We start from the raw sequence: 12,486 nt of genomic DNA on the forward strand, positions 1-12,486 counted from the left end.
AATTTTTATAGTAATTAATACCTTGCATTTCTTTATAGATAGAAATTCACGTATGTGTCCCTAGAACTAATAAGTCGTCTTGCCATTTTATAAATTTTTAAACTTTTGGTGTATCTTTTAAGTCTCCCATTCCTTTTTCTTTCCTTACAATTTATCTGTTAAAGAACCTAGGGAGTTTGACTTGTAAAATCTCCCAGTCTGGATTTTGCTGAGTGCACGCTCATGGTACAGTTAAGCATATCCCTCTGGCCTCCATATCTCCTGATCTCTTTGGCAAGATTAGAGGTGCTGTTCTTTTATAGATGGCACATAATTTCTGGTTGTCTCTCTTTTTATGATGGTAGCAGCCACTGATGCTCAGTGCCTAGATCAATTACTTCCTTGGGCATTGAAAAACTGTGATATTCTATCATTTCTTTTTCACTTATTAAGGGGGACACATCTATAAAAAGATGTTTCCCCTCACCTACTATATGCTTACTCAGTATTGCAGTTCACATAAGGTCAGTATTGCTTGACTCTTTCCCTTAATTTACTAATTATCAAGATAAAGGATTAGCTCCTTATCATCCTCCAAAAGTGGACAGTTTGTTTTAGGGTATCATTAAAACCTCATAGATTATTTGATGAGTTTCAATACATGGCAATTATTATTCTTATTGGAGCTCAAACTGTCCCATCTTTGGCCAGTAGTAAAACCTCACAAATTATTTAATGAGTTTCAATACATGGCAATTATTATTCTTATTGGAGCTCAAACTGTCCCATCTTTTGCCAGTAGTAAAACCTCACAGATTAATGAGTTTCAATACATGGCAATTATTCTTCTTATTGGAGCTCAAACTGTCCCATCTTTGGCCAGTAGGACTCTTCACATAGTCTCCTGAGACTTTTGACATGACCCCAGGAGTCTTTGATAGCTTCCTTGCCAGGTCTATGACAAGATAATCCTGGTTCATCTCGTGTACCTCCTGCCCTAGACCTGGAATTGGTTATTTCTCAAAGAAGTCCTGGGTTCTATCTTCCATGAGTATCCTGGTTCTTAAGAACACAGGAGATGACAGAAATAAACTGTCCCATAATTACTCAATCGCCTTATCCTGTATTACACACATACAAGTCTCAGAATAACACTACTAATAGTGTTGCCACTAAGCTGATTACTGAAAATGATTTTGAAACTTTTTATATTGGCTTTCCCCATTGTCTCCCATTTTTTAGTCGTACTCTATCTTCACTGTCAGAGGATAAATTCATTATATACTATATTCTCTCTGCTAAACCACAATTAATATTAGTTCTACAAATAACTACATTTTTTTTTTTTTTTTTTTTTGAGATGGAGTCTCGCTTTGTCGCCCAGGCTGGAGTGCAGTGGCGCGATCTCGGCTCACTGCAAGCTCCGCCTCCCGGGTTCACGCCATTCTCCTGCCTCAGCCTCCCGAGTAGCTGGGATTACAGGCGCCCGCCAACACGCCCGGCTAATTTTTTATATTTTTTTAGTAGAGACGGGGTTTCACCGTAAATAACTACATATTTAATGCTCATCTTCAGTCCTAATGTTGATGCTTCTCTAATCATTTTGGTTGGCTGAAACCTATTCTTTAGTAAATTACTAAGGAAGGGCTCATGGAAACAATATTCCCCAAGTTTTTGAATATTGATGAATTTGTCTATGTCCTTTATACTTGAAAGTCAATTTTTCTGATCTAAAATTCTTGGTTTACATTTTCTTTGCTGAAGTATCTTAAATATGTAACTCTATTTTCTTTTGGCATAATATATTACCATAGCAAAGTTTGATGATAAGTAATTGTCTTCTTATAAGCCACATTGCATTGATACTTAGTTTCCTTCACCCCCTTTCCTTTAAAATCCAATAATTTTACTAGAATATGTTTTGGTGTTTATTGTTCAAAGTCCATATTCTCAGGTATGCAATGTGTGCTCTTTCAACATACAGTTCCAAATCTTTTGTTTCAGGTAACTTTTCTTGGATTATAGACTTCAGCATTTGTTCTGTTCCTTTGCTTTGTTTCTGTTTTGTTTCAAATTCGGGGGCTCCTATTGTCATTAAGCTGGATTTTTTTCCCCATCTTCGATGTTCATCATTTTCTCTTGAAACATTTTCATCTCTTCATTTCTTATTGATTTAAAAAATTTCCTACATTTAATCCTATATTTCTCTTAAGCTTTTATCTGTTGCAATTAATAGCTCTTAGTCTATTTTAGTCTTTATTTTTGAAATTTTTATTTCTAATTCTTTCCTGAGTTTTGTCTTTTCACTTCTATTCTTTCCTATCTTGTATCACTTTCTTAAACATCTGCCTTGTTTTAAAGTCGTATGCTACAGTCTCTCCCTGTTTTGTGGGCATGTCTTTGTGGTGGGCTTTCATTATCTATGGGTTAAGTATCTCTTATCTGAAATGCTTGGAACAGAAGTGTTTTGGATCTCAAATATTTTGGATTTTGGAATATTTGCATTTTCTTTACCAGTTGAGCAACGCACATCTGAAAATCCAAAATCCAAAATGCTCCAGTAAGCCTTTCCTTTGAGTGTCACGTCAGTGCTCAGAATGTTTTGCATTTTGTAGCATTTCAGGTTCCAGATTTTCAAATTCGGGATGCTCAGCCTGTATAAGGGGATTATTCTCTACCTTATTCTCTTTTTTCTTACAGTAATTTTGTATGAGACTTTATCTCAACCCTTTTTTTCTAAAAACACAATTATAGCACCATCAATCTTTTTCTATTGTGCTGTTTTACATAAAATTTGTTTTCTTGAGCTTTTAGAAGATGATGTGGTTCTAACCTCACTGAGCTCATTCTTCTGCTTTTGTGTTGTGTTTAAAAATGCAGTAGCTTGATTTTTGAGGTATCCTGGTTCCTCCTCCAATTTTATCTGAACCTTCTCTTCCTTCATCTCTATGTCTCTAACCTGCTCAATTTTTACTCCATTTCCAATATTTATCCTAACTGTGGGATCCTGTCTTTAAAAAGACCTCTAGCTGGTGAGCTTTGAAAGTTCATACCATTTGCTGCTCTAGCCCCTTAAAAAATTACCAGGAACCTCTTGATCTAGCCCAGTATTGGATTAGACAATACCGTTCCTGATATCAAATGCTGTTCTCACATCAGCCCATCACACTTTCTAATAAATAAATAATGGCTTCCCTCTGTTTCTTCCCCCACAGAAGCTAATACTATTCAGTTCTTGTGGCTTGTAGTAAGGAAACTAACCAGTTCTGTTGTAAATGCTGCCTATGGGTTCTTGGCTTTGCGCCCTAGTTGCTCTGGTTTTTTTCGTTGGTTGTTTGGGACAAGGTCTCACTCTGTTGCCCAGGCCAGAGTGCAGTGGTGCAATCACAGCTCACTGCAGCCTCAAACTCCCAGGCTCAAGCAATTCTCCCACCTCAACCTCTAGAGTAGCTGGGACTCAGGGTATGCACCACCATGCCCAACTTTTTTTTTTTAATAGAGATGGGAGGGGCCGGGCGCGGTGGCTAACGCCTGTAATCCCAGCACTCTGGGAGACCGAGGAGGGCGGATCACGAGGTCAGGAGATAAAGACCATCCTGGCTAACAGGGTGAAACCCCGTCTCTACTAAAAACACAAAAAATTAGCCGGGCGTTGTGGTGGGCACCTGTAATCCCAGCTACTCGGGAGGCTGAGGCAGGAGAGTGGCGTGAACCCGGGAGGCGGAGCTTGCAGTGAGCGGAGATTGCACCACTGCACTCCAGCCTGGGTGACAGAGCGAGACTCCGTCTCAAAAAAAAAGAGAGAAAGAGATGGGAGTCCCACTTTGTTGCCCAGGCTTGCTGGGTTTTTGAGAGGAGATTCAAGGAGACTTAAAAACCATGTCACTGGCCAGGCGCGGTGGCTCATGCCCGTAATCCCAGCACTTTGGGAGCCCGAGGCAGGCAGATCACTTGAGGTCAGGAGTTCAAGACCATCCTGGCCAACATGGCAAGACCCCGTCTCTACTAAAAACACAAAAATTACCCAAGCATGATGGTGTGTGCCTGTGATCCCAGCTACTCAGGTCAGCTGAGGCAGGAAAATCACTTGAACCTGGGAGGCAGAGGCTGCAGTGAGCCAAGATAGCACCATTTCACTCCAGCTTGGGCAACAGGGAGAGACTCCGTCTCAAAAAAAAAAAAAAAAAAAAAAATCCACCATGTCACCACTGCTGCTCTTGCCACCCTCTTCCCAGATTTTAGAGTATTTTTAGAATTCTATGGAAAATTTCTTGAAGCAAAATACCTTAAAAATCTTATAATGGGCTGGGCACGGTGGCTCACGCCTGTCATCCCAGCACTTCCTGGGAGGCTGAGGCGGGTGGATCACGAGGTCAAGAGATCAAGACCAACCTGGCCAACATGGTGAAACCCTGTCTCCACTAAAAATACAAAATTAGCTGGGTGTGGTGGCAGGCGCCTGTAATCCCAGCTATTCGGGAGGCTAAGGCAGAGGAATTGCTTGAACCCGGGAGGTGGAGATGGAGGTTGCAGTGAGCTGAGATCATGCTACTGCACTCCAGCCTGACAGAGTGAGATTCTGTCTTGGAAAAAAAAAAAAAAAAAAAAAAATCTCATAATGTTTCCAGAAATAAAGCATGTTTGAAAAAAGAAGAAAATGGACCCATTTTGTCTGCTTACCTCAAGAAGTCTGAACAAGCGGTATCTTATGTCATAACTGGTCCACAAGGCCATAAAAAAGGCATTCGATGTGACAGTGCTAATCATAATTATCTTAAAGAAATGGCTCATTATGACTCTCTTCACAAATGCCCGACACTCATCATCGTTCCTCCTGTCAAAAAGTTGAATGTGAAGTATGGTTACGGCACAATAGAGCTAGATCCCCACATAATACATACCTTTTTGTAGGGACAAGGCTCTGCTTTCTCTCTTGTGTGAATATAAATTTACATATACTTTTTTTTTTTTTTTTTTTTTGAGACGGAGTCTCACTCTGTCACCCAGGCTGGAGTGCAGTGGCGCAATCTCGGCTCACTGCAAGCTCCGCCTCCCAGGTTCACGCCATTCTCCTGCCTCAGCCTCTCCGAGTAGCTGGGACTACAGGCGCCCGCCACCACACCCGGCTAATTTTTTTTTGTATTTTTAGTAGAGACGGGGTTTCACCGTGGTCTCAATCTCCTGACCTCGTGATCCACCCGCCTCAGCCTCCCAAAGTGCTGGGATTACAAGCGTGAGCCACCGCGCCCGGCCTACATATACTTTTAAATAGCAATGAGATGTTGAATAAATGACCACCGACATACATATGATGATCACGGATACTCTGTCCCCACTCAGTTACTTAGCTCCCTCTCCCTGGACCTCTGAAAAAGAATGGTCACCACTCCTTCTCCAGCAAAACAAAGTGTCATCTTCATTTACTCAACAAATCTTTATTGAGTGGCAACTACATATCAAGCAATCTAGTAGGCACTGGGAACACAGTGAGAGCAAGACTAAATATTGCCAGTCTACTAAGCAAAACTGATAATCATCAAATAATCACCCATACACATGCTCACATCAATAATAAAAAACTGAACACTCCAAGAGAAAATGGGCGCACAATCTATTCATGAAATAAATACCAAAGACAAACAAACTTCTCCAAATATGTTCTACAGCAATAGTAATCAGGGAGATGCAAAGTAAAACCATTATTTTTGTTTATAAAATTAGCAAAGACTTAAACATGGTAAGATCTAATGCTGGCAACAACAGTGTAGTATGATTGAGCACTCTCAAAAACTGCCAGAGGCATAAAAACTGACCAGCTCTTTTGAAAAGCCTGAGAACCATTCATTCTCTGACCCAAGAGAATATAACCTGAAATGAAATAACTTCAACTAAAAATGTCTATCTCAGTATTTTTTCCAGCACTGAGAAGCTTGAAAACAATTTAAACATCTAACAAAAAGGACTGTGTAAGTAAATTATGGTATGTCCATCTCGTGAAATACAGGCACTAAAACATGTCTATGCATGTTTCAGGATTTAGAAAAATGTTTATGATCCACTTTTATATCTTGTTCTGTTTTTGTGTGCAGCAAAACACAAAAACCAAAGATACAAAATTCTCGGTTCAAAATTATCTCACCTGTGCAAAAATCAGCAGGTAGAAAAAATCAGCAGGAAATATGCCAAAATTTTAACAGTGTCTGTCTATGGATAATGAGGTTATAGGTGATTCTTTTTCCTGTTTATTTCCATTTATCTGTGCTTTGCAAGTTTTCTCAAAGAGTACGTATTACTGTTTCCCATTATATGTTACAAATGAAATGAACACATTCTCATAATAGCTAAAAAAAATAGTATATACTTTTCTCTTTTTTTTTTTTTTTTTTTTTCTGAGACAGAGTCTTGTTCTGTCACCCAGGCTGGAGTGCAGTGGTACAATCTTGGCTCACTGCAACTTCCGCCGCCCAGGATCAAGGGATTCTCCTGCCTCAGCATCCCGAGTAGCTAGGACAACAGGTGCACACCATCACTCCGGGCTAATCTGTGTATTTTTAGTAGAGATGGGGTTTCACCACATTGGCCAAGCTGGTCTCAAACTCCTGACCTCAAGTGATCCGCCCCAGCCTCCCAAAGTGCGGGGATTACAGGTGTGAGCCACCGCGCCCAGCCAGAATGTATATACTTTTCTAATATATCGAGATATGTAATTTTCATTATCTGATTTAAGATGGGATCTATTATAAAAAAAAAAAAAAAAAAGCCTTCAGATTATCTAACAGTCATTAATAGAAAAGGACAAAACTGAGTCAAACTGGTCATTCAAGTCTACAGGGCACATAACAGTATGCCAGCCTCACCAATCATAGAAACCAGATTGTCAAGGACATGCAACTTATTTTGGTAAGCAGACGAGTATCTGAGGGAAGAGGCTGAGAGAACACTGACACCCTGCCCTTACACTTCCACTAGCACATTTCTTAACAGGCAATGGAGATAGATAATATTTACTTAAATTTCTTGAATGTTGGGCAAAATCCCACCGATGTAGTATCAACTGGTGAACTAGAAATGACTCTCGAGTGGCGCTGGTGACGGCGTTGAGACATTTTCCAAATTTTCAACTTTTATTCCTTGCTTTTAGCATCCAACAGAAAATCTCTGCTTAGGGATTTTCCTTAGCATCTGGATTCTGAGAGGCAGCAGAGAAGGGGCCACGAAGGGAATCCTTGCTTTATGAGGTCACTCTTTGGCATTCTGTTGCATTACCAGTGTGCAGGCCCCTGAAGTGGGGAGCTCCCAAGTGGGTCTATCATGGATTCTGTCTTCCCAAGGAGACTGAGTGCCTCCATTCAGCAAAAAGACTATGGGCACCCAGCAATCATGAGGCTCTGGGTTTGCAAGTTTTGTAAACTTGCAAACTCTTTTTTGTCTCTACAAAAAAGAAAACTTGCAAAGCTGGAAGTCACTAGAAATAGACCACACAAAGGCCCTCCCTTCAAGAAGTGCCCCCAGCTGATAGACACAGGCCCTTAATAATGTGTTAGAAAAAGTTAAGGGTCATATAAGGGGGAAAAGCAAGTTCTCTGGGCTCTAAGAGAAAGAGAGCACATCCAGGGCACAGCACTGGAAACACCTGGAAGGACAAGAAAAGATTGTGATGGGTTTGACTTAGAACAAAAGAAAACAAGAGAAGCAAAGAAGGTAATAGTGAGGTAGGGATAGTGGCTCACACTTACAATCCCAGCAACTGGGGAGGCTAAGGTGGGAGGATCGCTTGAGGCCATGAGTTTGAGATCAGCCTGGGCAACATAGTGAGACCCTCCATCTCTAAAAAAAATAAGAAATAAAAATCAGCAGTGAGGCACAGTGGCTCACACCTTTAATCTCAGCACTTTGGGAGGCCGAGGCAGGCAGATCGCTTGAGGTCAGGAGTTCAAGACTAGTCTGGCCAACATGGTGAAACCCCCCCGTCTCTTACTAAACAAAATACAAAAATTAGCCACGCATGGTGGCAGGTGCCTGTAATCTCAGCTACTCAGGAGGCTGAGGTTGGAGAATCACTTGAACCCAGGAGGTGGAGACTGCAGTGAGCTGAGATCGTGCCATTGCACTCCAGCCTGGGTGACAAGAGCAAAACTCCACCTCCAAAAAAAAAAAGGAAATAAAAATTACCCATGGGAGGCTGAGGCAGCAGGATAACTTGAGCCCAAGAGTTCAAGACCAGCCTGGGCAACATAGTGAGACTGTCTCTACAAAAAATAAAAATAAAAAAAATTAGGTAGGTGTGGTGGCATGCACCTGCAGTCCCAGCTACCAGAGAGGCCAAGGTGGGAGGATCACTTGAGTCCAGGAGTTGGAGGTTACAATGAGCTGTGATCACACCACTGCACTCCAATCTGCATGACAGAATGAGACCCCATCTCTTAAAAAAAAAAAAAAGAAAAAAAGAAAGGAGGCAATATAAACCCTGAGTTGGCTAACTGCAGGCATAGGATGGGATGTGCACATATAAACCACCTAAATAGAATATAAAGAGTGAGCACATGAGGCAGAGATGTTTTAAGTACAAAAGTAATAGGGATTTTTGCTCTGTTCAACTCTCAGGATTAATATATTCTCCCCACTCACCTTCTCCTAACTTCTTTGGCTTTCAGGGCAAATCAGGACAGTGGGATCTGGGTAGCCCTGTGTTGTATTAAATTTCAGTGGCTAAATTGGTCAATTTCCTGGACACCAAAGTTCTTGGGCTATAAGAAAAGGAAGTAACCACCCCACCATCTCTGCTGTCCCTGGTATTCTACAACAAGTATATATGACCATTCATGGTAGGAAAATACTCTTGTGGGCAACCAATATACTGAACTGGGAAATAACAGCTTATGTACTCATTTTCTCCATTTAAAATCATCAACAGCAAAGTTTTAAGAATCACTGTGATTAATGTCCCCACAATTCAAACTTTAGCCCCATCTTCTCCCTCTACATTGTTTCCCTCAGGGATCAGCTCCTCCTATAACTCCTGCTATATCCTTTAGTTATATGCCCCTAATGTCTCAGGGTTCCTGCTCAACATACATCCACAGGGGCCTCCTGGGGCAGCTGCTCTAAGAGAGCCTGCATCAGCTCTCCATCTGTTTCTACCTGCCCTGATATGTCACTGTGCTCAATCCCCTAGGGCACACAGAAGGCCCTCAGGAAGTGTGTGCCGTATGAATATACAAAATAATGGCATCAGGGATCCCTGTGCTCGTTCACGTAGCTAGGGACAACAGGATTTCATCTCCAGGAAACTCAGTAGTACACTTTTGTGACTTCTCTCTTTAAGCACCAAAGCATACTTTCAGAGAAAAACAAAAAAGAGATTAAAAAATGTAAAGAATTCTTTCATGCTGCTTGGAGAGGTGAGGGAAGGTAGCCCACTGAAAGTGACAGAGAAGAGCCCAGTTGTTCTTGGTGTACTACATCAGCACAGCCACAGATGAATGCTGTTTCTGAAGCCAATGATGAAGACTTTAGTCTGGAAATGAAACTCCAGCTGAGTGAGTAGAAAGCAACAGCAAACCAGAGGTGACAAGCTGATCCAGGGCCTACTGAAATCATACGTATCTTCTCATGAATTGGTGGGCAGGGCAGGCATCCTGGGATGAGAAGCCCAAGGGCCATCTCCTGTGCCCTTTCAGCAGCAGCTCATGCTCTGCGTGACCTGAGCAGCACCATCTCAGCCACAGATAGCCAGGGAGAGTCAGCCAATGGCAGGCGCAGCAGCTTGGTGACCCTGAAGTCCTCTGGACAGTGTCATTAATTTACTAGTCCTGAGTAACTGGCATTGAAACACAAAGCTCACATACGATGGCCAAACCCTATTACACCTCCCGATGTTGTGCTGATAACTTTACAAAACTGAAAGCTACAGAGTCCAACTAGAATGTTTCTGAATGCTGAATCAGAAGTGTACAGATCGCTCCCTACTAACCCTAGTGGTCCAGTAGTTCACTATATTAACGGAGGCAGGCTTGCGTCCAAATACAATGTCCATGCTGCTGCTTTTTGTCTATAGCAAAAACATAAACAGCCATGCTTAAGCTATTTATCCAAAGGTTTCCTAAATTCTATCAATGTCAGAAAGTAATCATTATTTTCAGAACTTTCATTAACTTCATTGTAGAAAAGGACATCGTCAACCATGTCGGCCCGGTTTGCTATCTGTGGAGGTCATGCAAGAGGTCATAGGTCATGTCTGTTTAACTCCTCTCTACTCCAGTGATCTTTTAGAAAGAAAATAGAGGGAAGCCAAAGCTTACCACATCAGAGAAACCACTGTCATCATGCAAAGATTTGGAACAGACAGGAACCTGGGGGCGTCCAACTTTGACAATGTCTCTTTTAAGTTGAAACGTGAGTTACTTGAAGCAAGTTTGGTGTTTCATTCTGTCGGAATTTACCACCATGAGCATTTCCATAGACTTCAGATACTGGATCTTTGATTCTCTGTAGTAAAGTCTGTGAGTTCCAGCAGATGCAGCGACCCATAACATAGACCTATGTCAAACCCTAATGTAGGTGATAACTAGCAACTTCATTCTCAGGTCTTCACCACTGTAATTATGAGCCATATCCTGCTTTCTCCACTGTGCTACATGTGACACATGTTAACACAGCCATCAAGTTTAGCCTCTCAGACTTCCACTCAAAACAGAGGAAAAGGGTTCCGTTTAGGGTATACTAAAACAAGTTAAATGACGCCACAGGAAGAAACAAACAAATCCAGAAGGCAGAATATTCTACAGCACAACTGACCCAGTTTTTACAATAAATCAATAACATGGGGAAATGAGGAAGGGAAGGGAACTTGCTCCAGACTGAGAGACTAAAGAGACACAACAACCAGATGCGATCGGTGGGCTTCATATAGATCCTGGATTAGAACCAAATTACTGTCCAAGGACATTCATGACCTTCAGGACAATTTGATTTTGCCTAGGTATTAAGTATACCAAGGAATCACTTTGTTAGGTATAAAAATGGTACTGTGGGCCGGGCGCTGTGGCTTACGCCTATAATCCCAGCACTTTGGGAGGCCTAAGCGGGCGGATCACGAGGTCAGGAGCTCGAGACTAGCCTGGCCAACATGGTGAAACCCCATCTCTACTAAAGATATAAAAAAAAAATTAGCTGGGCATGGTGGCGCACACCTGTAATCCCAGCTACCTGGGGGGCTGAGGCAGGAGAATCGCCTGAATCTGGGAGGCAGAGGTTGCAGTGAGCCAAGATCATGCCATTGCACTCCAGCCTGGGCGACAGTGTGAGACTCCATTTCAAAAAAAGAAAAAAAAAAAAAAGTACTGTGGTTTATACAAGAAAATGGCCATATTTTCCATAGAAACTTACTAAAGGAGCGGTGAAATGATAAGCTATCTGGGATTTGCTTTCAAATACTTTAGCAAAGAAGGAAACAGGGAAAATGAAGCAACTGGGACAAAATCTTGGTAATCTTTATATCTGGGTGATCCATATATAAGGCTTCAATGTACTATTCATGTACTTTTGAATATGTTTAAATTTTTTCATGTTTAAAAAATTCATGTAAATCCAGGTGATGATTCTCAAAAGAAAATTTTTAAAAAATTAATGTTGAAAATTGAAGCACTTAACTAAAAATATTTGGTAATAAAATGTATAAAAGTCCCAAATCTACACTATAGGAAACAGCTTATAAAAACATACAGCTTTGTCTTTTCCTTTGAAAGAATTCTAAGAAACAGAAGTTCTAGTGCTAAGAGTCTGGATCCCCTGGCAGCCAGAGAGCCTGAGTGGCTCTTTTCCCTCTTCTCTCCCTGCACACCACATGTCCACAGGGCAACTGACCACACCTGCCTCTCCCTGGCCAGCAAAACCAGCCAGGAACTGGCTTCAGAGAGCTCAGCCTCTGTGCCATGTTCCCATATGTTTCTCAGGTTTGGGGCAAGGGTGACATGGAGAGGGGAAGGTTTGCTTGTTGTAACAAACAGTGATTTCTCTGGCCCCTAAAGAGAGGTGGGTTTACAAAGATGATCCCTGTTAAATTCCACTACCATGATGCTTCAAGGGACTAACAAATGCTTCATGGATGGATATATCTGCATCATAATCTCATTAGTAGTATATTCCTGAACTCCTTCAAAGAACACTCTTATTACAATTTTTAAATAATAGATTACTTGATATTCCTTTTTACATCTGTCAGTGATACACGGAGTAAGTAGAGCTCACTACTGAATAACACCCTTCTAGCTTCAGTGGCTGTAGACCCTCAGTTCAGGAGTCAAAACATGCAAATGATGGGGTGGAAAATGACCCCTAGTTCCTCCTTAACTCAGTAAGTCAAATAATGACTTGGTGAGTTGGCTGCTGTAACAGTAAATCTTGTATTGCCACACATTCCTGGAAGCCACGGACAAGACACATGTCCTCTCCTTCAACTCTCTGTTGAAAGAGAAAAGTAAAGAAAACACACCAAGATAGCTCATC

General features: G+C 41.5%; 1 protein-coding gene across 1 annotated transcript in view; it reads right to left on the reverse strand.

Moving 5' to 3' along the window:
• The window catches only part of CATSPER3 (cation channel sperm associated 3), a 45,886-nt gene extending 38,132 nt beyond the window's left edge, over positions 1-7,754 (reverse strand). The window contains exons 1-2 of the mRNA XM_003266402.2: positions 6,988-7,754; positions 4,660-4,813 (exon numbers count right to left, since the gene is read on the reverse strand). Coding sequence (XP_003266450.2) covers positions 4,660-4,813; positions 6,988-7,085 — 252 coding nt within the window. The 5' untranslated portion in view covers positions 7,086-7,754. The remainder of the gene's footprint in view (positions 1-4,659; positions 4,814-6,987) is intronic.
• Between the last annotated feature and the right edge of the window lie 4,732 nt (positions 7,755-12,486).

Source organism: Nomascus leucogenys, chromosome 2 (assembly GCF_006542625.1).
Source record: "Nomascus leucogenys isolate Asia chromosome 2, Asia_NLE_v1, whole genome shotgun sequence".
Lineage (NCBI taxonomy): Eukaryota > Metazoa > Chordata > Mammalia > Primates > Hylobatidae > Nomascus > Nomascus leucogenys.